At 32.9% G+C, this 24,704-nt stretch overlaps 1 protein-coding gene across 2 annotated transcripts in view; it reads right to left on the bottom strand.

Moving 5' to 3' along the window:
- Kcnh7 (potassium voltage-gated channel subfamily H member 7) overlaps window positions 1-24,704 on the bottom strand; it is a 456,737-nt gene that overhangs the window by 120,791 nt on the left and 311,242 nt on the right. For both annotated transcript variants that reach the window (XM_076866090.1, XM_076866091.1), the window contains exons 3-5: window positions 24,041-24,196; window positions 5,646-6,074; window positions 986-1,006 (exon numbers count right to left, since the gene is read on the bottom strand). In XM_076866090.1, the coding sequence (XP_076722205.1) occupies window positions 986-1,006; window positions 5,646-6,074; window positions 24,041-24,196 (606 nt within the window). The remainder of the gene's footprint in view (window positions 1-985; window positions 1,007-5,645; window positions 6,075-24,040; window positions 24,197-24,704) is intronic.

Genomic DNA, 24,704 nt, shown 5'->3' with positions numbered 1-24,704 from the left:
CTAGTGCTATTAATTCATAATCATCACCAACTATGAATTTATTAGCAAAACCATTGAGAAATCAATATGCAAAACTGCACAGTGGTCAGAGTATCAGTGACATACAGAAGAAGCCAAAACAGGGAATTCCAGGTTATGAGGGTTACTGGTGGAGACGTTTTCATGCAACACACATGCACAAAATGAGTCACTGTCACCATTTGCACACCCACAGCAGCATGCATGGCCTAGGTAAAAAGACTAAAGCCAAAAGAGTTTTCAATTTGATGAGAATATCACGAATTATCATGTTTTTTTGGTTCTTGTATCTATTGCAACATTGGAAAAAACAGAAGAGAATTTCAAATTTTAGCCAAATTCAAAATTATCCAGAGTGTTGTCCAATTAGACATAACTGAATGGTGGCTGTAGGTCATGCTAGTGATTTCAGACTAATATAGTACACAATTAAAATGATTAAAATATAATGTAGAAAAATAGAAAATGATTTTCATGCATGTACAGTATACTACTACAGGAAGCTTAAAACCATACCCCCTGCCATCCAGGAACGTGAAACTAGTTTTAAGGAAACAAAAGAGGAACAAGTGAAGTGATGCTGTCATATAGCACTTTGTTCATTTTATTTAATCTTGTACTAATTTTTTTCCCCTGAAATAGGCTATGTGCTTCTTTTATACTAGAATATATTTAGCTTGGTATTTGTTTATTTCCGAATGATTTAAATATTTATGAAGTGTTCATTGTCAACCTAGGGTTATACTTTTTGCAGAAAAAAAGGCATTCATAATCACTTTGATGACACAGCTGAAAAAAGTAACAATGTCTCCAGCAAATCAAGCCATGATGTCTCCACCAGGCACCTGGGCTAGCTAAGGGCAGCATGAAGATGTGGCACTGAACAGGGCATACAGCAGGCAAGTTGACATGCCGAATAAAAGGGCCATTTAAGCATCAGATGGTGAGACTTGGGTGTGTACGTTACCTTTGACATTGCGACCATTGTCTGTTTTAAGCATATAAGGACACAAAAAAGAGAGAGATATAAAAAAAACGACTAAAATTATGTTATACACACTGGATAACCTTTGTAAAAACGGTCAGTGAAAACAGGAGGTAAAGATTGAAAATGTAGCATTAATTGAAATTAACATTGCCTATTATCCAACCATATACCAAAACTATTTGCCATAACAGACAGTCTGCTGAAATACATGAAATATTTATCTGAATTTAAATGGATTCCAAGGTATGTATTTTATAATTATGACAGTTTGGGGAAGATACCCGAAGTTACCTGAAGTTGTGATAACTGTCAATGTTGTCAAAAGCCAATTTGGTTATTTCTTTGACCATTACTTACAATATATTCAGAGAAGGATTACACAATATTGTGCACGTTAACTAATTTTTTTCTATACTTAACCCAGTATGTTGATAAGAAAAAATGTTTCTAATACAACAGTTTATTTTAATAAATTATTAACTACCTACTCCCCAATGTTCTCTAATGTTTGCTTTAACATAGCAAAAACAATTAAAGAGTCATTCTTATGTAAAATTAATGGGAAAAAATTCAGTAAAAGATTTGTCTGGATAAAGGGAATGATTTTTATCTGTATTGTCACACTGCAGTGTGGTATCTAGAATATTTAGAAAATTTGTGTAAAGTGGGCTGAGTTAAAATCTTAGGAGCATTTTTAGATGTATTTTCAAATTGGAAAGTTAAATGTTACATATTCTCTGTTTACAAAACATGTATCAAGAGTTTTCAAACACTAAAGTTAAAAAACAATGAAGTATTTTCAAACCATTCAAATATATCCAAGATTTTAAACATCTGTTTAACATTTGGTTGACATCCATACTATCACTGTGCACATATAAAAACTTTCCTTTTTTCATTTTTGTTTTTGGTACTGGATAGAACTCAGGGTCCTTTATAGCCAAGCTACATCCTCAGATCTTTTAATTTTAAAATTTTAAGATGGGGTCTCACTAAAGTTGCTGAAATTGATCTTAAATTTGTGATCCTCCTCCCTCAGCCTCCAGAGTTGCTGGGATTACAGATGTGGGTCATCTTGCCTGGCCAACTGTGCACATTTAAAATGTTGAGATATATAATAATTGTATCAAATCTTACATTTAAAGTAATTCCCATAGTGTGGCATACTGAATTGCTGGAGTAGATATTGCCTTTTACAGAGATATACAAATAGAATGTTGCCATTGAGGACTACTATGTTCCTTCTTTGAGGGAGTCATGAAAAGTAAATAGGGAGGTTGTAAGAAATATTGATTACACAGAAATAATTTCTCCATGAGAAGATGCGTGATAAAAAATGAGTAAATAATAACTGCCTTCATGTAATTAAAATTTATGTTTGTATTCACCAAACCTAGAAATTACAGATAAAAACTTCAAATTTCAAGAAAGCAAATAAAATTTAGATTATATTGTTAATGCAGCTTTGGCATTCCAAAACAAAGTGAGATGTTTCTGGACTTTCACTGAGATCCGCTTGCTATTTCTCCATGGTAATGTAAGTGCAGAGATTAGAGTAGTTAGAGCCTTTTCTAACAGTTCAACAGACTAATTTCATGTATGTTGAATCTAATTATAAACAAATTGAAACTTATGTTTTGTATATGTATTTTTACAATTTTGTTTTTCTGGTAGTACATTTTTATTAAATTTATAAATGTATTACTCTGTGATTTATTAGAAAAAACATATTTTGGTCCTTCACCATGGATGGTTTGAGAGACACAGTTTGAAGGTATTGGATAAATAAGAGGATTATGGAAAATATTATGCACTGTTATATTTCAAAGTATTTAAAGTTTCATAAAATTAGCCTATAGAGGGTGGGATTTTTCTGTATGAATGAGACAATAACTGCATTCAAAGTCTGGTTTATGTTGGATTTAATCTGCTAACCAATTTGATGGATTCATAAACTAAAATCAGTTTTAAAGATTTTCCACCTACCCTTTTCAATGTCTCAGTTTCAAAAATATAAAAAGATGTAGATGTAGGAAATGTAATTTCTTCTATGCCCACCAGTGATTTTGTAGCTAAAATTGCTCTAAAGCTGAAGTACAAAATACCCTCTAAATTTATCGATCTATAGTCACACGTTGACTATAGCATCTGGAAGAAAGTGATACATTTTCTGAAAATAGCCTAACTTGGATGGGGGGAGGAAAATTAAGAATGATCATAATATTAAGTGTCCATTCATAGTACCTGTACTGAGCAAAGCAAAAATATTAAGTCATCCTTTCCTGTAATTGTGCCAGCAACTATGTTCTAAAAGGTGACCACATAAACTGAAAACAATAAAATTAAGTTATGAAATACCACCTAAGCTACAGAGAGCCATTGTCAAAGTCTGTAGGATGATTATGTAATATATCAGTTTAATTTTCAAACTTTTTGTTTTGGAGTTTTTTTTTGAATGGTTCATCCTATAATTTGGATACTTTCCTGAGAATTTCTGGATGATCAGTCTCTTAAAATGTATGATTGCTAAAAATGATCAAACTAGCTGGAATAATTAAAAGATTTATTGGTGGTTTGAATTATCATATGGAACTTATGGTTGTTATTCAGTCCCAAGGTCTCTTGTTCAAGGATCAAATTATAGAGGTTTCGTTCTGTTACGAAATGTTGAGCCCAACATCACCAGAAGGTGTAGTTCCTTACATGATTACCCAGGTTGGGAGTTGTCTTTGATTTTATTTTCCTTTTGACCTTCTTTGTACAAGAGATTAAAAAGGGTGTACTAATTGCTCTTCTGAAGTATGTATTTTTTCAAATCTGTCTCATAGCAAACTGCTATTTCTGTTTCTGAGATATTGATTTATCTCTTTGAATTCTTTCCTGACAACTCATTTTCTTTCAACTTTTCTGCCTTTTGTACTTCACTGTGCCCTTTAGATAAAGATCCACCACATGATTCAATCCCAAGACTCTGGTTTAAATTTAGAGTTTTGGCAAGCAAATAATGCATTATTTCCTGATGGGTGAGATTTTCAAACATAATTCATGAGCATGGGCCTCTCAATATCAAACACACACTTTTTGAACACCTGTCAAGAAGTAGACCATTGTGTGGATACTAGGACTGCAGAGCTAAATACCCTAAGCGCCTGGGCATGGGCAGCTCATAGCGACACAATTATTTCTTTGAATGTCTACCAACAATGACAGGTATATAATACATAAGAAATAAAGAATGTAATAAATGTTATAATATATGTAAATATTGCTCTGAACACTCAGCTGTTAAGTCATTAAATGCTTCTGGTTTGGGAAGGGGAAGTAGATGCTGGCAGCTGAGCAGGAGTGTGAGGTGTAAAGAGGGTAATAACATTTCAAGCAGAGGAAAGTAAGGGGGAAAAATTTGTTATGTGTTTTGGGAACTGGCAAGTGACCTTGGCACTGGCTTAGAATAGATTAGACAGTAGGTGAGGCAGTTTGCTGAGGATAAAATCGAGGCTTGAACAGGTAACTGTGACCATTTTGTGAAGTGCCTAGTCCTACGTTCTAAGGAACCTCAGGATCAGATTTCAGCTCCACTGAGACAAAGGGCAAACAGCATGGTGATGAGGGCAATGAAGGAATGAGAATCAGAAGAAGGGCAGTAGCCTCTCCAGAAAAACAGCTCTGTGAGTCAGAAAAATGGGACTGAAGCATTCAGGACTCTCAGACTCCTGGGGAGAGTTCAGTAACTCCCTCAGGGAGCAGAAGAGAGGGAGGGAAAACACTGCATGGATTTGACTGTTGACTCTTGAGACAGGCGATCCTGGGTTTGAAGCCAGGCTCTGACACTGACTAACTCTGTAATCTTGGGCTAGCTATCTATTAAGACATCCAAGCCTAGTTTTCTCATCTATAGAATGAGGCTTAAAACTACTTCTTAATTTATAAGGTTAGAATTAAATGAGAGTCAATGTTTGTCTGCACTTATATTGTCTCAGGCATAGAAAGCACTCAAAACACAATGTGACCTATGATCGTACTAACCATGGCTTGTTTCTGTGGCGCTTTTCAAGCAGCCTTGTGTTCACCTGTGGGTCATATAAGAATGTGAACACAGAGAGGCCAGGGAGGAAATCATGAATTCTGATTTTGCTTTTCAAGTTCATTGGTGGGTGGGTTTTGTCCCCTACCTTTTCTCCTGTCTCCTACTTGTACTGTATCTCTGTCAATGTTTCACATTTTCATAGCCCTCCCTTTGGAAAGAGTAGGCCAGCAACACGGCACACTTCTCTTCCTTCCCAGGGCATGACCATTGGCTGCATGTGGCAAAATTAATTATGCTTGAGCTGATAGTGTTCATCATCTAAGTACGCTTTACAATTAACATTAATTAATTAACACTCCATGAAGTAGGCAGATAATGGTTATCATACTATTTCAGAAACATTGATGAAGAAGTCAGAAGAAACCGAATTATTCACTAGAGTTCAAAAAAGACATGAAAAACAATGCTGAATAGTAGACCCACATGTTTAGTAGCCTTTAATCACATTTTTTTCTTCCAAGGCAGAGGTTTAATGTTGAAATAAAAATTAATTAGGAAATAATCTTTCTTTACTCATTAACATAATTCCATGTGTAAAAAAATTTGACATACCTTCACTGGCATGTCGGTCTCTAAATATGTTCTTGGGGTGGACACTGAATCCTTCTATGTCATGTACTGAAGATGCCCTCCGTATGCTACAGAGGCTTTCTCTTGATCTGGAGTGGGTCAGTTGGGAACTCGACTGCAGCATGTCAGGGTAGAGTCTGTCCCATTGCCTTTTGGGAGAGGAATGGTCAAGAGGTCCAGATATATTCACCAAGGGAGAACATTTGCTGGGCTGTATCAAAGCTTTTGTATCATCTGCTTCAGAGGGGCTGCAGCTTTCTTTTGTAGGAGACTTAAAGTGCTTCATGGCTACTGAATCATCACTGTGTTTAGATGAGTCAATCACTACCACATCAGGATCTTCTTGTGGTAAGGATTGCTTTCTGTAAGTGAGAACTCTCAGAGCAGGGAACTTGAACCCAAAAAGTTTCCCTACAAAGGGAGACAGGAAAGAGCACTGTTGTAAGAAAACGAATATAGCTTTAAACAAAAACAAACACTGTCAATTCATATTTAAACACTAAGTAAAAAAAATATTAATATTTAATTAGGGTCAGCTACAGTTGGAATAAGGGATATTATGAGAAAACTTCTCTGAAAATAATATGAATTATCTTACAAGTAGTAAGAAAACAGAAAAATGTGTTCATTATGTTTCTTAGATAAAATAAACTCCAGTGTTAGGAAAGTATTATTTAGATAACAGGAGACTTTTTCAGCTTTAATAAATTAAAAGTATGTTGTTATGGTTTAAATATAAAGTATCCCCCAAAAGCTCATGTGTGAGACAATGCAAGAAGGTTTAGTGTGAAATGATTTGGTTATAACAGCCTTAACCCAATCAGTGAATTAATCCAGTGTTAGGGATTAGCTGGGTGGGAACTGTAGGCAGTTAGGGTATATATGGAAGAGGTAACCCTGGGGCTGGTGGGGGACAGGGGGTGTCTGCCTTTTGTGTTTATATTTTGTCTCTGGTAAGCAGAGCTCTATCTCTGCATTTTGATGCCGTGGTACCAGCTGCTTTCCTCGACCACACACTTCTGCCATGATATTGTGCCTTATCTCAGGCCCACAGGGATGGAGTCAGCCCTCTATGGACTGAGCCCTCTGAAACTGTGAGATGAGTATTGTGATGTGTTTGGGGGTTATCGAATGGGAGCTGTAGAGAAGGAAAGGTGAAGGAGTTAGGAGTCAATCTGATATGTCTTGAAGGTTTATGTTGAATAATATTTTAGGTTTATTTGAGTGGTAAAGGGGTCATCTATGTTACAGAGTTTCCTCATTCCATCTTGAATTCTGGAAAGTCTTTTGGTTTCCAAAAGAGATGTATGTTCTGAGATAATAAGAATTTTTTTTTTCTGCTTTCTTTTCTTTTTCCACTGGTCATCCTAAAATTTAAGAGTATGGCATGAAATGTCAAACATATCTAAGAATGGAATATAGAGAAGGGCAACAAAATACCAATATTAAAGGATGGATATCAAAAATTTTAAATTAGTTCATAAATATATAACAATAAAGTATTCAACAATGAAATGTAATTTTAATAAAGACATAGTAAAGTACACAAATTTAAACAAGAGGATATAATCTTTTCCACCCTTTGGCTTGGCAGTAAATGAAAAAAAAAATGAGCATAACATCTAGTGATGGCAAAGATTACTGGTTGATCATTCTGATTCTTTGTTGGTGGGATTGCAAATTTCTTTACACTCTGGAAGAGTCATATGACAATAATTAAGGTGAAAAAAATACATGCTTTTCATGTCAGTAACTCATATATAGCATATTATAAAGGCATAAAAAATAGAAACAATCTGAAGTCCATTATGAAAATATGTAAATAAGTCATGGAATTTTTTATGCTTAGGAATCTTATGACATTATTAAAAAATTATATATTACATATATACACACTATATATACACATTATATATATGTATGTATATATATATATATATATTAACACACATATGTATGTATATATATATATGTATATATATACATGTTTTGATTGAAAGGTTGTTCAAATATAGTGTTAAAAAGAAAGTTTTGAATCAGTGTGTTTATGATATTATTATTCATAAACATAAATACAGTAAAAACCTATGATTGCTCATATAAGTTGCATGGCAGCAGAGAAAGATGTGGAAGAAACCACTCCAAACTTTTACTGCTAATTAGCTCAGTGGATGGATTTGAAAGTAGGTTATAATGTTTGCATTCTCTTTATATATCTCTACTGTTCATTACAACAATCAAGCATTCTCTTATAAATTAAAAAAAAAATAAAGCAATAAAACTTCCACCCCTGAAAGAAAACAGAAGTTAAAAGAAAGCATCCAAAGAATAATTTGTAATTCAAATCTTCTCTAAGTATTATTTGTAAAAAAAAATGACAATAAGTAAAATCTGTAGTTTTAGGGAAAGTATTCTGGGTCCACATCACCCTATGGATTTATAATTATATGTTGTTTTTCTGATTATTCATCTTATATTTTTAGACTACAGGATTTCTATCTTTTCATATTCTTAAAACATCATAGTATCATTCTTTAATAATTTACTATGGACTTTTAAGTGCATTGCAGATGGCTCTAAGACATGGAAAAACACTTACGAAAACTCATGAAACTTTCTACATTTTGAGTATATTAATTTCAGTGCATGGTCTTACCTACACATATATTTTCAGTTCTCTTTAATTGAATGACTCACAAATTTGTATCTCTAGTCTGGTCTGATCTATGAGTTTCTAATTTGCATATCTAATGGTGTCACCAACATTTCTACTTAGAAATCATAAAAACATCTCAAAATCTTATAGCAAATTCTGATCTTGTAATCTATCCCTCCAAGCCTAGCCTTTTTTCAGTGAATGGCATTACATCCATCCAGATGGATCAGACTGAGACTTGAGGATCATTATAGAAATGGTTCTATCTCATACCCATAACTTACATCCAATTGTATCAATCAATCCCCTAATTGTGTTCATTGTTCATCTTCTGAATATCTTCTGAATGTTTCCATTTTTCTTACTTCTACTACTATTCCTTGGCTCTAAGCTACTATAATGATTCACCAGATTTCTTGTAATAGGGTGCTAATCCCTTTTAATATGTTCATATTTACCTTATTATCCATTCTTAAAATAATATTTTATGCCTTTTAAAAACTTCACAGCTGATCATGTACACTATTACCTAATCCTCACTTCTGTCCCAATGTCTTGCTTTGGAAATGAAGACAAAATTCCTCCACCCTGAAGCTTTAGCTATCCTCCTTACTATCTGGAATCCATCCATGAGGACTTTTTAATTCCTCTGGAGGCCTGTGTGTCTATCAGACTCCAGGTTTCCTTCTTTTTTGGTATTTTGCCCCACAGTTATTTCCTTAAGGAAGTCTTTCCCTTTTTTCTGAACCATATTAACACCACTTTATGTTTTTCACCACAGATAATAATTACACATTTGCTGAGTAGAGGCCTCCTCAGGGAAGGGCACCTGTCTGTTTTGCTCACTATTGAGTCTAGTCCTGATTGAGAGTCTGATTATGGTATGATGGATGGATTTCCATAGACAGGTCCTAAACTTAACTGAGAATATGCTCAATTTTGACTATAGGAGACTAGAATGTTTAATTTCTCTTGCACTCCTAATTAATCTTAACCTCCCAGAACTTTATTGACTCATTTAACTAAAATGATTAAGTATAACTCGACAGTTTATGGGGGGTGAACTAAGTGCCATGCCATACATACCTGAAACAACTTCTATTGTCAGTGGATGGTCTTACCTACACATTTCACCATTTTACAGAGGTTATTGATTGCTACCATTCTGATTCTAGAATATACAAGTGTCAAGCTCCTCATCATCTAGCAAAGTTTATATAAAGTACATGTTACAAAATATTTTAGAATTTAGCAGCCTAATTTGCTATTGCAAACTTCCATTCATGGTCAAGGAGTTAAAAGTTTTTAATATAATTGAAATAAGAGTTATCTCTTTGATAAAAGACATGACACTATGCAAAGACAAACCCCAAGTACATTCTACATAAGACTCTTGACTAATAGAGATGAGAGTACCCAGTCTGCACAAATAAGATTAAATATCAGTGCATGGCAATAATTGTTTTGCAAGCATTCTTACATATTTCCACCAGCAACTTTTATATGATCAGGTAAATTGTCAAGTTAAAAATCAGTGAACTACATCGAAGTCATTTGATTAGTTTTTAATGAACATGAAATTGAGTTATAAAGTAGTTTACAAATCAATTTTGCAAGCTTATTACAATACATTGAAGGTCAGTGCCTAGTTTTATTCATTCTTCATCAATTACATTACCCTCCTCCTTTAAAAATAGTTCACTGGCTTTCTTAAATTAATGACCACACAAGGCTTTTAGTTTGCTCTTATAGTGCAGGCATATTCAAGGTGGTACAGATGGTCTTTTCTGCATCACTAGGTTAATATGACCATGTTATATTGCATTACAGATTTAGTTGTCTAACAGTAGTTCATCCGGAAAGAATGCACATTGAGAAATTTGCTCAGTGCTAACACTTTCAGGCATGAAATATAAAACGTAGATAAGTGTACTATTCTTATGAATCTTAACAATGAAAAAATACTGTAACTATTCAGATTTTATTATATTTATTTTCATACTTGAATAATTAAAGTAGATAATATTTAGCCTCTCATAAAATGCCCAATATATGTGAAATTAAAAAAAAACATAATAAGGCTTTCAGAGATTTACACATTCCCAGAAAAATAAAAAGTACTGAGAAACTACTTATATGATGAAAATTTTGTTTGAACACATTATTTTTATTGAAGAAGGTGTATATTTGCTAACACATAGGATATTAAAAACAATATCTTTTGGGGGGAAGAACAAATAATTCTGTAAAAGTCGACATCTATTTTTAATCATTGAAATTCCTCATGATCTAACTTAACTGTTAGTTCTCAATCATGTCCTTGCTTCAATTTCTCATTATTTCTACAAAATTTTAGAGTTTTGCTTGTCTAATAATTTTTCTATGTAAATCCATTAAAATATAAATTAAAATGATTTGATTCTTGCTTAATTAATTTACTTAATTGAATTATGGACTGCAAAGTGGAGAGAATCTTAAATGCAATTAGTCATGCCAACCAGAAACTAGCAGGGCCAGGAAGGAGTGTCCATGAGTGTGGAGTGAAGTGGATTTGGAGATGCTGTAAAGTCCATAAGCAGAGGTCTTGCCCCTCATGGAGGATTCGTGGTGGTGGGAGAGTATCTAAGATTAAATCCCTGCAAATAGTACAAAAGATTTAATGGGGAGTATTCTCAGGAGACGTATCTCTAAGGAAGGCAGGATTGGAAGCAGAAGTTAAACTGAAGCTTCAGCCAAGCCTCCTGGGAGTTGTGGAGCTGGGAGAACACTTTAGGGTTGCTGCCTCTACAGTGATTGTTCTCATGCCTTGCTGCAGCAATAACTTCCCCATGACCTCCATCTACTGCCCTAAGACTCCTATTATTTCAAGATTCCAATTTGGTCCTACAATCAGTCTGCTAAATGAAGTCAAGGTATCTGGCCTTTGTATCTCTGCATCAGCCAATCACTGGTGATAGCCACCCCATGGTAGAGGTCATAACCCTGGATGAGGTAGTTCCCTGCCTTTGATTACAATTCCCAGTGAGGTGCAGAGCTGGGTACCAGATGCAGTCAGTGCTCTAAGCAGCTAGGTTGTCCCAGTCAGAACGAAGGAGTCTGAACTTTATACCATAGTGTCCAGTACAGAAAGGGAGAGAGGGGCATCTTCTGGTCTGAAGAAGTCATCGCATGAATTAATTCCAGTCAGTTATTATGACACAAATAAAGATGCACGAAGTAATACTAGCACGACTTTCTAAAGTTGGGATACTCAAATATCTGACACTTGAATTGGAAGCCTAAAAATAAGTGGGAATTTGTTTTTCAGCCACATAATCATGGATGTGTAAAGAAATGTGATTTTAATCCTAGAGTCAAAGAGAATAAAAGATCAAATTTGATGGGAGATATAGGGAAGTTGCCTGATATGTCTGCTTTTTCATTTTGGGGAGAAAATTTTTATAGAAGCACCCTGAAAGGAGATGACTCTTTCTTATTGCTAAATATTGAAGAGGCATATAATGCTTATGGGGTGCTAAAACAATCCAGAACATTTGAAAGAACTTAGCAGCTAAACTGAGAAAAAGTACCACTCAGTGTGAACTCAGTACTGATAAAGTGGCTACCCTGATTGGTGGGTGAGGAACTCACCAGCACAGCCAGTGCAGTTTTGGTGCTAGTGATTAACAGATGTCGTGATGGGGGTATGACCTAGTGGACCTGAAACTAAATATAAGGCTCCTCAAAGGAGCAGAAGTGATCAGTAAATGCCTTGAGAAACTAAGAACTCTGTGAAACATACTAGAAAAAAAAAGCATGTTTTTAAAAAATTACAGTGAGTGTAGGACCAAATTGGAATCTTGAAGTAATGTGAGTCCCGAGGCAGAGGCAGAGGTTGGGGAAGTCAGTGCAGCAGCCAGGCATGAGATGATGTAGGCCACCAATACCAGTGCATGTCTGCAAACAGGTCCAAAAATGTTGATGTTATCTGAGAGGCATTGCTTCCAGACTGGCCAGGTAATCATGAGAGCAAAGAGGCAGAAAATATATATTGGAATAAGGGAGAAGAGAGGACAAGGTGATGGGTGCTTTAAGCCACTCAAGGTTAAAATCTTTCTGTTAAGAGAAGCTGGAAATTAGAGCAAACACACTAGTATTATATACACTTAATTAGTTACTAATGTGTGACATAACTGCTTAATAAATCTATTCATGATTTACCTATACTGTAATTTAGTTTCTCTCTGATAGATTTCTTCCTTTTCCAAATGTCAAGTTAAAGAGTGCATTCCAATCTGGCAAAAGTGATAATACTGTAACCTAGATTGATCTTCGATGAACATGCAGTCATCACATCAATAAAGACTCTCTTAATGGAATGTTCCAAACACAAATGGGACAGACACCAGTTTCCCAAATGCTGTTTGAATAGGAACTGTCCTGGATTTTGGTATTGCTAGGTTACAAAACCTTCCAAATGATAGTCACATGGGGGCCTCTCTGGAATGTGTATGATGATCTGGTCATTCACTTACATCCATTGTTAATGAAGGAATAATGCATAAGTTTTACTAGCAATTTTCTTGACCTGAGAAATACATATTTTCCAAATACTAGGTGGAAATATGACATGAATTTAATTACATCTATGACTGAACTTTTCCCAGATTTCTTTTGGCAAACATGACATGTTTCCTTTTTCTATATCAAATTTAATTTTCAGAATGAGGAGACTTCCAAATACATGATAATAGTAAACAATTAGTTACATTTTAAAACCTTTAATTAAATTCATCTGAATAATGGATTGATTGTATGGTAGTGCTTGCTGAATGGGACATTATGTTACTACCACTCTTCATCTTTGAATTAAAGAATGACTTTCAGCTCCAAAGGAGAATAGTAAAAACACTGTGAAACCCTTTTATAAATGAGCTTGAGTTCTACAGAAAATTTCTTTGTCCGTTAGCTTGGGGTCTGAAAACAGATATAAATTTGGGGGAGTAATGCAGCTGTTGAGACAAATGTATATTTTATGTGTTAGTTATCCAGAGCAAGTCCATAACATATGAATATGTTTTTAGTAGCTTAAATTAGCTAGACAATTGTCTAAATTATCGGCTATATTTTGTAAGCATCAACTTAGCTTCAGTGAATGCTTTTAGAATAATTCAAACTTTAATTTTAGTAAGAAAAAGAGTAGGATTCTCTTTGATTAGTAGAGTATGATTTTAATCTTTTCAAAGATAACGATATATCCTTTACAGTACCTTAATAAGATTAAATGCAAAAGTTTATTTCTGAAAATTACTGTCAGAATAAGATACTACAAAAATTTGAGCTTGTTTTGTGTTTTACTTAAAATTAGTTTTACTTAAAATTCATTTTTATGGTTTTTATCTCATTGCTAATTAACTTAGACTGTGGCTTTCAATTTTTCATGGGTGTCAGAATGACTTGAAATATTTGTTAAAACACAGATTGTTGAATTTCTGGGTTTCTGAATCAAGTGTTCTGGTATGAGGCAAAGGACATGCATTTCAAGCATGTTGAAAAATAATGCTGATGGTCTTTTACTTGGAGAATCACTGACTGGTCAATGTGGCCAATGTTCATTCAGCAGAAAAAAGTAAATCATTCAATGCAAAATTAATGTATTCATTTATTAATGTTTTCTACCCACAAATACTGGGTACATACTATTTGCAAAATATAGACATAGTTGAAAGAAAATACAATGTCCCTACTATGAGATAGAGATGAAAGGTTCCTGGCACTTTAAATAAAAGATTTGTCCTATAGCATTCCATATCCTCACCTCACTTTCTGGTTTTATTCTGTGATGCCTTTATTCACTTATTGTATTGTCTACTAGGTGAACAATGCTACTAATGTAGTTGAGGGAACTTGGGCAGGATCAAGTCTCAGGGGAGAATGCTATACAGGTGGAAAGTCCTCAGGAATAAGTATGCTAGGAGGAATTATCACTATTATATTTTATCAGAGGGGATACCATGTTATGCAAATGAAATGGCATGAAATGAATATTGGTTTAGAGAAAACTTTTTTGAAATAAGGGATGTGATGAGAGATGAAGCTGAGGAAGCATCAGAAGCCATGTGGAAGGTCTTTTGTATTTATGCACACTTAGGGCTTTGCAGTTTTATATTCTGGGGCAATAGAGAAACACTGCAAGGGCTATAAATAATGGATTATTATGATCTATTTTAAATTTACATATTATCCTGAAGAAAAGAAGCCGAAAGCAGGGATAAAATTATGAGACTATTTTTCAGTCCATATAAGAGGTGTTGAAAGTCTGAGCAAAGAATTTATTGTAGGATGAATGGGAGAGATATTTAAGAGGTCTGTTTTGACCACCCATTGGCAAAGAGTAGAGAGGATTAGAGGGAAGGAGAAGCTTAGCATCATGCTAGAATTTCTGGCTTTGGTGGCTTGGATGATGATACCATTCATTATGAATGAAGCTGAACAATTTTTGGTGGGATAGGTTATATGGTTATTCCAGATAGAACCTTAAATTTTAGCTTAAGATGCTAAATCTTCCAGAAATATTAAATTTTCCAAAGCATATATCCATTGAGCAGGTGGAAACACAAGATTGTAAATAATGAGAAAAGTCTAAAGAAAGTTTTGAGTCTAAAGAATATAATAGTTTATGAGAAGGTATTTTTTCCATATGTAACAGACAAGATTGTCCAAATAGGATTTATATAGAAGATGACTATGAATCGAGGAAGACGAAAAGAACCTCCTGAAAGATTAAACAGTGTTTAGGAGTAGAGTTAAGGGAGATGTGATTTGTGGCCCTGTGGCAGAGCACTTGCCTAACATGTACAAGGCCCTGGGTGGGGTTCCCCAGCACTGAAACAAACAAACAAACAAAACCGAAAACAACAACAAAAATAAGGAGACATGAGGAATGCAACGAACTGGAAAGCATGCCCCATCTAAAGTAGGTGGCCAGTATTCTGTTCTTACTTATTATGTAGGGTGTGTAGCTGTGTGTGTGTGTTTGTGTGTGTGTAAGTGTGTATGCCAGATATCCTAATTTTAATGTGTAATATTCCATTTTTCAACATGTTGGCAACAACTTTAACTAATTAAAACTTTTAAAAGTATGATGTGATATAAACAAAATGTGTCTGTTGAAAAGTAAGTTATTTATTTTCAGCAGCATGAGTATGAGCATCAGCATGAGTATTGGCAAGAGAGGGGCCATCAGTGCAGATGCATTGAAAGAATGGAGTCTGATCCATCTCACTTCCCAGTGAGACACATTGATTGAGGGTGGGCTGTTTAGGGCATTCTCACCCCAGGCCTTCCCATGGCTCAGCTCTGAGGCATCAGAGGTGAGGTCATCTGTGGGGGAATAAAAGAGTGGATTTAGGATCAGATTCAAGTGAAATCCAGAGAAGGTTCACAATATTGCTAAGGGAAATGGTGAAGAATCTGAAAAGAAAAAAAATGTATTTCATATATAGTTTTTGACAGGTAGTATAATCATTTATTTACTTGATAACATTCAATATCTTCTTGAGAATAAGGAAAATTTAACTTGAGCCTATTGTGCATTAGGAAATGTCTAAATGTTAGCAAAGTCTTGATATTTTGTGGATTTTTGATGGTGATGGCAACACTAAATCAACCTAAATTGAAATAAAAAGTATTTTACATTGATAAAAGAAGTGAAAATATTATTTTAAAAATCTATTTGGGAATATAAGTTGAAAGTCAATTTTTATTAATGACTTAAATAGCTTTTTAAAATAAGATTAAAAAGAAAAGCACTCTTTTTTTCTGTTTGGAAGTATATTGTTTAATCAAGATTTTTTGTTTAATTTAGTTTCCTCTCAACTCTCTCAATAAAACTTTAGCAAATTACAGTGTATATATTTTTAACCAGAATATGATACCAGATTTATGTTTTATAATAGAAGACATGTGAAATTCAAATATATTTTTCAATAATTTAAAATTATACTTCAAAATATCTTCTTAAAATGGATAAATCTATTTTAAAAATAAGAAGGCTAAACATTAATAGTATAAACATTAACCCATAATTTGGTTCTATTCTGCACTGTAGAAATATTTCATAGCAGAGATATTAAAATAAGAACAAAAGAGAACAACTCTTTCCATTGGTATTAGCTCCTTTAGAAGTGTCTTCTTATATCTAGTAAGAAAAGTAAAATTTTCTTGTATCATTTCATTGTTTCAGATTGCATAATTTTTATAGAAGCCATCATTTAGAAAAACGTTCATATCTTTTATTTGCTATTTATATTTATTATGTAGAAGTTAATTGGCTCAGAGTGCAGTATTTATTAATTTGATAAGTATACCAATTAAAAATAACATTTTTATCTGTAGTTGTTTCATTCGAAGGTACATAAATGGTAAATACATATGTGGCTGGTCTTATATCTCACACAGAGAATAAGCTTGTGAATAACTCAATTTTCCCAAATAAATCTCCTTACTTTTCTTGTGCAGGGCCCTTGACTCTGAAAGTAGAGTTTACACTGAGGAATAACCTACCACTTCATGAAACAAGTCTCTGTTCTCCAGAACTTATTCAGGTCCTTTAATCATAGTTGCTTTTAATGCTTTACCTTTTCTCTTGCGCATTTAGCACATTTTCTTTTTCTTGATCATCTCATTTTAAAGCTTTATTTAAAAAAATCTGTACCTCTTATATTGTCACACCACAGTTTTTCCTCTACATTTCAGAAGGAGTTAAATTCATGGAAACTCACATTCTTTCCAAAACAAAACAAAAGAAAACAAAAACAGTAACATTTTTCCTTTTCCCACTACTCTAACCTAAGTCCTACCTCCCTGGGACATACACACACATGTGCATGTGATCTCTCTCTCTCTCTCTCTCTCTCTCTCTCTCACACACACACACACACACACACACACACACACACACACATATTCACACAATTACATGCACTTTATTTACATAAGAAGTTAAGCAGTGATTAAGGATAATGCCAGTTATCCTTTGTGACCACAGTTCCATTTCTGATCACTTCAAGTGATATTAAAACTTGCACTTGGACCGTAGGTTGGAAATAATATTATTATTTTGAGTTTAAGAAGTGTTTGCAATAAGGTGGATTGGAATTTGATCATCTTTACTTCCTTCCTTCTGTATTTCTTTTCTTCCTTCCTCTCAAACAACAATGTTTGAAATAGTCAAAATCATTATTTTACACCAGCACTAAAATAGTACTTTAAGAGAAAATAATCACCAGTGTTTGCCAAAGATGACATGATATCAAGTAGCAATTGGATGTATCAAAAGTTATCACGCATTATTTCTACTTATTAAACTTTTCTGCTTAATTTAACAATCAATTCTTAAAATACTGACACCAAGTAAAGAGAGATATAGACCACATAAGGACAAAAGGGTACAGTTAAAAACAACATACTGGTTGTAAACAATGGGCCTCTGAAATACTCTGGAAGCCAATTTTTCTGTATAGTCATACTCTGTCCGCTGCCTCCCTGGGTGGGTGACAGCATAACACAAGGAAACTACTGATATTCACAAAATAAGGTGCAGAATCTCCCTGTATTTGTCATGACTTGCACATGAAATACCACTTTAATTGAATATAAAGTTGCATAGATCAAACACTATATATAATATTGGTTATCTTCCGTTTGGGAAACCAAAGTTTCAATTCTTTGTTTGCATTTCAGTTTTAAATGAACACATTATTACTATTATTTTTAAAATCCCTTTCTCTGTCCTACTGCAGATGTACTCCTCTCATTTTCATTTCCATCCAATTTGATGGACCATTAAAAAAAATCCCAGGGGAAAAATGAAAAATTTGAGGAGACAATGAAGGAACTAAACTAGGCATTCTCTCAAACAAATGATGTTATTGATATTCATTACAGAAATAAAGGCTGACATTAGCTGAAGTTTACTCCCAGGAGTCATTCAATAAGGGCTGAATATATTAGTGGAAAATAAAACAGAATTGAAACAGTCATCAACATACAAGAAGACAACTTTGGAATAAAAATAGTTTTATAGTAGTTCAATTTTGTTTCTGAACATGTTATTTGGAAGACTGATGAATTTGGGACTTTGGTGGGTTTTTCCCAAATGTAATATTGTTCAGGTTAAAACATTCAGAATATTTGAATCACATTAATATATTTGTCTCAATATTACTTTAATAAAATAGCATCTTTCTGTTATTTTGACATACCTAAGGAAGTAATTGATACTACAAAAATTATTAGTTGGTTTGATTTAGTATTCTACTTAGGCTTATATCATAGGCTTTTGAGACAACGGTTTTGTATTACAAATATTTGCTATTTGAACATATATAAAATACAAAGGATAGCAAATCCTTTTCTCAAATACTAACATTTTGTGAAAGACTTCTAGCTTTTCATAGACAATGTCACCTCAATTCTAATTTCTTCATGGATCCTCCTCAAAATCATAGTAATCATTAAGGGAGGGGGACAGAGATAGTGCCATAAATCATGCATAACAAAGTAATTGAAGAACAGGAACTTACTACTTCCAATATACAAACAGGAAAAGAAACACGCAAGACCATGCCAGCAGAATAGGCTAAAAATGCACTCTGCAAGGAAGAGTCAAGTGGAATAAAAAAGGAAAAAGAGGAGGACATCACCTTTGAGTGCTGAACCCCATATCAAAGAGTTCACCATCAGGAGAATAATACCCACAATGAGTAAAAAAGTACTAAAAACAAGACTGAGCACTAGTTACTGAAGAAATAATGGAAGGGGATACAAAAAGTGCGTAGGATCTCAGATACCCAAATCACAAAGGATTTAAGCATTTGGCATCAAACTCCTTGTCAGTAATAGTTAACGCAAAAAAGGAAGAAATAATCTGTACCAGACTCACAGGGCAGAGAAGTGTGAACCAGAGGGGCTTTTCCAATATTGGCTGGTCTTCAAATATCAAGGCTATAGAAAAACCAAGGGAAAGAACTTGCAAACATTTCACCCAAGAAACTTTCCTGAAGAGAATAGGCTTAGAAGTTATGCTTAGGGAATCATTGACAAATTGATGCCAACATTTCACTAGACATATAAGATCAAAACAAAATTAAGAAGTATATACACATTATATACTTGATAAGCTAGAAATACCACACCAAACAAAGTGGGAGTAGAAGAAAAAAATGCAAAATAAGCTAATTAAGTGCCTTGTTAGTAAATAGATGGGAGTCAAGTGGAACAATTTAGATCAACAAACTGAAAGGAGACTAAGGACATGTAGGAGCACTAAGAAATATAATGATATTGACTAAAATTGAATTGTGGAAAGGAGAGTGTAGGATTCATAAGCTAATTTTATTATTTCTCAAAATAGGGAATCAAAATACAAAATACAGTGTCTGATGAAAAGGGGAAGGGATTAAAGTTAGTATATAAGATTTTCTTAGAACCAATCTGTAAATTTCACAAACTGCCTAATTCCACATAAATGACATTCTATGTCTTTATATAAAGACAGCCACTAGAAAACAATGCAAATGTTACCAAACACCAAAAGAAAAGCAAAAATTGAATGAAACAACAACAAAGTGAAAAACACAAGAAAACAGAATAAAATACTTTGAGTATATTTAACTTATACTTGATAAGCTAGAATATGTTAGTAGTAAGGAGACAGGCTCAGTGGTAAATTCCTGTAGTCTCAGATGTTTGGGAGGTTGAGGAAAAAGTATGGCTTGAGCCCAGGAGTTAGAGGCCAGTCTGGGCAATACAGTAATACATGGTCTCCAGAAAACAAAAACAAAGTAAAAAAAAGTGAAATAAATATAAGTACTAGGAAAAAAATCAATTTTTCAATAAATGTAAATACCTAAAACAGTTATTATTAGTTAAAGAGAAGTGACATTATAAGTAACAAAGAAAAACCTAACTTACCATTACATAAAAAAGACAAAACTAAAACAAAGACTGAAAGGTACTTTTTAAAATATAGGGAAAAAAAGGTGAAAAAAGATCCAAGTGTCATATTTAAGATGCCAAAAAACTGAGATGGAAAATTATTAAACATAAAATATAGCTTTTTTACTAGTAAAGCCCAAATTACAGTAATAATATTAAATTATTTATATGAATATTTATAAAATGTGAACATCAATGAAATAAGTACCGGGTAGTACTATTAATAAAATTATAGGAAATATGAGGAGAAATACAAACAACCTAAAAATAGAAGAGTATATTTTAAAGTCCAAAACATATCTGAAAGACAGAATGTAAGTAAAAGTAATAGACAGCATCATAATTTTAAAAAGTAGACAGCAAGGGCTGGGGATGTGGCTCAAGCGGTAGCACGCTCGCCTGGCATTCGTGCAGCCCGGGTATGATCCTCAGCACCACATACAAACAAAGATGTTGTGTCCGCTGAAAACTAAAAAATAAATATTAAAAAATTCTCTCTCTGTCTCTCTCACTCTCTCTCTCTTTAAAAAAAAAAGTAGACAGCAAAGCACATACTTAGATATTCTTTAATAGTATACTCTTTTTATTACACATTCACACTCATGAAAATTGATAAAATAATAAAACAAAAAACAAATATTAGAAAATTACAAAATAAGAAATATATGTGCACAACATTTTATGAATCTAAAAGAGTAAAACTAGTAGTTATTAACAAAAATAATACTTTGTAAAAATACCTTTTCTACTGGAAAATTAAAAACTATCCACAGTAAAGAACTCTTGAGTTAAAAACTAAGAAATCAAAGGTTCCATATATTTTAGGAAAAAATACTGAAAATATTACATATCTGTATTGATAAGATATAGCTTATATGAATTTGAAAAGATATATGACCTTAAAATCATATTTAAGAAATTAATTTTTAAAGATAAACCAATAAATGGAAAAGATACAATAAAATAACCAAATAAAAACTGAATTAATAAAGATAAAAGCAAAATTTTGTGAGCTTAAATATTACAGAATTTAAAAAATTAATAAAAATTTAGTTCTTTGGAAGTGCAGTCACTAATTATTAAAAATCTAAATGGAGAAAATAAAACTAAAAAATGAGAAATTTAAGGAATGAAATAACCAGAACAGAGGAAAGTTTGGAAACGTAAATTTGTTTTGCAAAATTCTATTAAAACAGATTTTACAAATATCAATGTTAGCTGAGCGTGGTGGCACACACCTGTAATCCCAAAGACTCTGGAGGCTGAGACAGGAGTATAGCGAGTTTAAAGCCAGCCTCAGTAAAAGCAAGGTGCTAAGCAACTCAAGTGAGACCTGGTCTCTAAATAAAATACAAAATAGGGCTGAGGATGTGACTCAGTGTTTGAGTGCCCTTGAGTTCAAATTCTGGTATCCCCCCCACCAAAAAAAAATCAAAATTAAATACATATTTCCAGGGAAATGAAATTTGTCAAAACCAACCCTAGTCAAAAAAAAAATGATATTTTGTTTAGATCAGTCTCTAGAAAGATGAACAAATTTGTCAAAGAGCTACTCTACAAATAAATACCAGTAGATGAATTCACAGGGAAACCAACCACATCTAATTTTGAAACTCTGGATTATCTCCTGTTTTAATGATTCCACAGCAAAGAAAACAGAGAAACTCCAAACTATTTTTAATGAATTAATCACCTGAGAAAATTGCATATTATATGCAAAAATTACACCTCAATGTTCCTAATGAATATTGATATAGAATTCTAAGTTACTATTAGATGAGAGAATATTGCATATTGCAAAATGAAATATATTATGTTCTTTCAGGGATGTAAGAATGATTCCATGTTTGTAACTTCATTTATAAAATACCACAGAAAGGAGGAATTACCAATTACCAATTACCAGAGATGCTAAAAAGCACTTGTACAAATTTGAACATCCCTTCTTAATAAATGAAAGTCAATGGAAACTGCCTTAAAATTACAAAGTACATGCAACTCAACCCACATGCCATCATTGGAGTGATTGGGAAACACTGGTGGCATATACACAAACATCAGGAACAAGGCATGATAATGTTCACAGATAATTTCTTTTAATGATATATTGGAAGTAATAGCCAGCACATTTAGATAAGAGATGTACCCAAATTGGAAACAAAAAAAAATCTCTATTTCATATAATAGAATATTTTAAAAGCTCATTAGAATCAATGTATATGAAACTATGAACTAAAACAATTTGCTAAGATAGTAGGACATAAATTTAACAAACTGAAAAAATCAGCAGCTTTCATATATGAAAAAAATTATTAGACGATATCATGAAAGAGAAGATTTATATTAGCAACACAGGCAGCAGCAACAACAACACAACAATTTAAAGCCCATGAAGCAGATTAATCAAATGAGAAAAAATTTTAAATATTCCCTGAAAGACATAAAACTCAGACTTAAAAAAGTAAATATATATTTTATATTCTTAGAATAAATGATTCAACATTATAATTACTTAAATACTCAAGTTAATAAAGTGAAGGTGAATCCAATATAAATATCAAAAGGATTTTGTTCTGAATCTATAAAAGTTATTTATAAAGTCCATATTGAAAATGGACTAAAAAAAAACACCCTAAAAATTAAACTCAATCAATGAGATCAAACACTAATTGTATATGTAAAACAGTATAATTCTGAAGATAAATAACCATTAGAAAAAAACAAGTTCAGAGATAGCCCCAAAGTGATAAAAGTGACATCTTAAATTTCTGGTGAAAATTTTAAATAAATGCTATTAGAACAACTGAGAATCACAGATAAAAATATAAACATGTACTATACCCCAAAGCAAAATATGTTGCACATTTTAAAATATGAAATCATATAGATTCCAATAAAAAAGTAAATTTATTTACTACCTTGGAATAATGAAGATTTTCTGATTATGACTCAAGAATTCCAAAACAACAAAGGAAAAAGTTGGTAAGTAACCATATCAACACTCACTCCCATTCCCTTTTATTTAACAACAACAACAAAAGACCATTCAAAGTTAAAACCAAATTATTTACTGGGAAAGCTATTGGCAACTTGTTTTAGAAATTGACAAGAAGAGAAAAAAGAAATAGAAAATGTGTATAGGAGCTGAAGAGTTGACAAAAGAGAAATGCCCATGGTGCTTAAATATATGACCCTCACCCATAATAAGGGAAACATAAGCTGCAGCTAATGGAGGTCCTTCCCACTTATAATGACTAAAAAATTCAAGAAGACTGATTCTGCTGTCTGAGTTCTGGGGATTAGGGATGATATACTGCTGGTGGTATGCACAATGCTTCAAATCATATATATATATAGGAATTTGGGAGTATGTGGAAAGATTACATAGCATTAGCTCTTTGACTTACGAATCCCACCTGCGACAATTGTGAAGATACTTTTGTCTTTAAGTATATATATATATATATATATATATATATATATATATATATATATACACATACACACACACACACACACAATTCAGTAGAAGATTAGTTAAAAAAATTACTATATATCCAAATCAAATCACTTCTAAAGCAGCTGATAAATTTCCTAAAGCACCAAAGAGTAATATCAAGTTTGACTTTCTTATATAGATCTATATTATTTCAAATGTAAATATATTTTGAGAACTGAATAAAAATGAAGAATAAATGCAAATTATTACAAGAACATCAAGAGTTTTATGCCTTTTACTTACGGTTTACAGTTTTGACTGGTAATATAGGGTTTACCCTCTCTGGGGAGGCAGCATTTTCCTCATCTGTCACATATTCAAAGTTAATGATGAACATCATAGCGACACCCTCTTGGTTTTTCACTGGAATTACGTGAGTGTTACAAATGAAAGTGGACCCTAAGGAGATGAAAAATAAAGTATTAGATTAAAAAAAGCCTTCATTTTACACTATCAGTAATACTAAATTTGAAATACAATCTTACAGAATTGTCTTAGATAACCACTGAAATTAAATAAAAATAATTGATTTTCACTTCATATTTTATTGCATATGTATTTATCTTATGTATGTAGAAACATACATGGTTTACAGGCTAATTTCGTTACCACACTTTGGAAAAGTAGAATGTAAATCCCTTCAGCTTTTACATCATCCCTACAATAGTAAATATGGGGGGGGGAAGAATGCATCATTTAATTTTTTTTAGAAAAAAGCTCTTAATCTTTCCTTATATATTTGCTTTGAACCTGAACTTACATAAGGTATGACTATATAAACATGAAAATAATCTATTTTGTAAAATCTTGATTTTAAAACACTAAGCAAATTTTGTCTTTTTTTTCTTTAATTTCTTGGACATAAACTAATTAATTATAGTCTTTGACTTATATATGTTACAATTAT

Source organism: Callospermophilus lateralis, chromosome 9, assembly GCF_048772815.1.
Source record: "Callospermophilus lateralis isolate mCalLat2 chromosome 9, mCalLat2.hap1, whole genome shotgun sequence".
Taxonomy (NCBI): domain Eukaryota; kingdom Metazoa; phylum Chordata; class Mammalia; order Rodentia; family Sciuridae; genus Callospermophilus; species Callospermophilus lateralis.
Note: the sequence above shows the minus strand (reverse complement) of the source record. Positions and strands in the feature narration are given on the sequence as shown.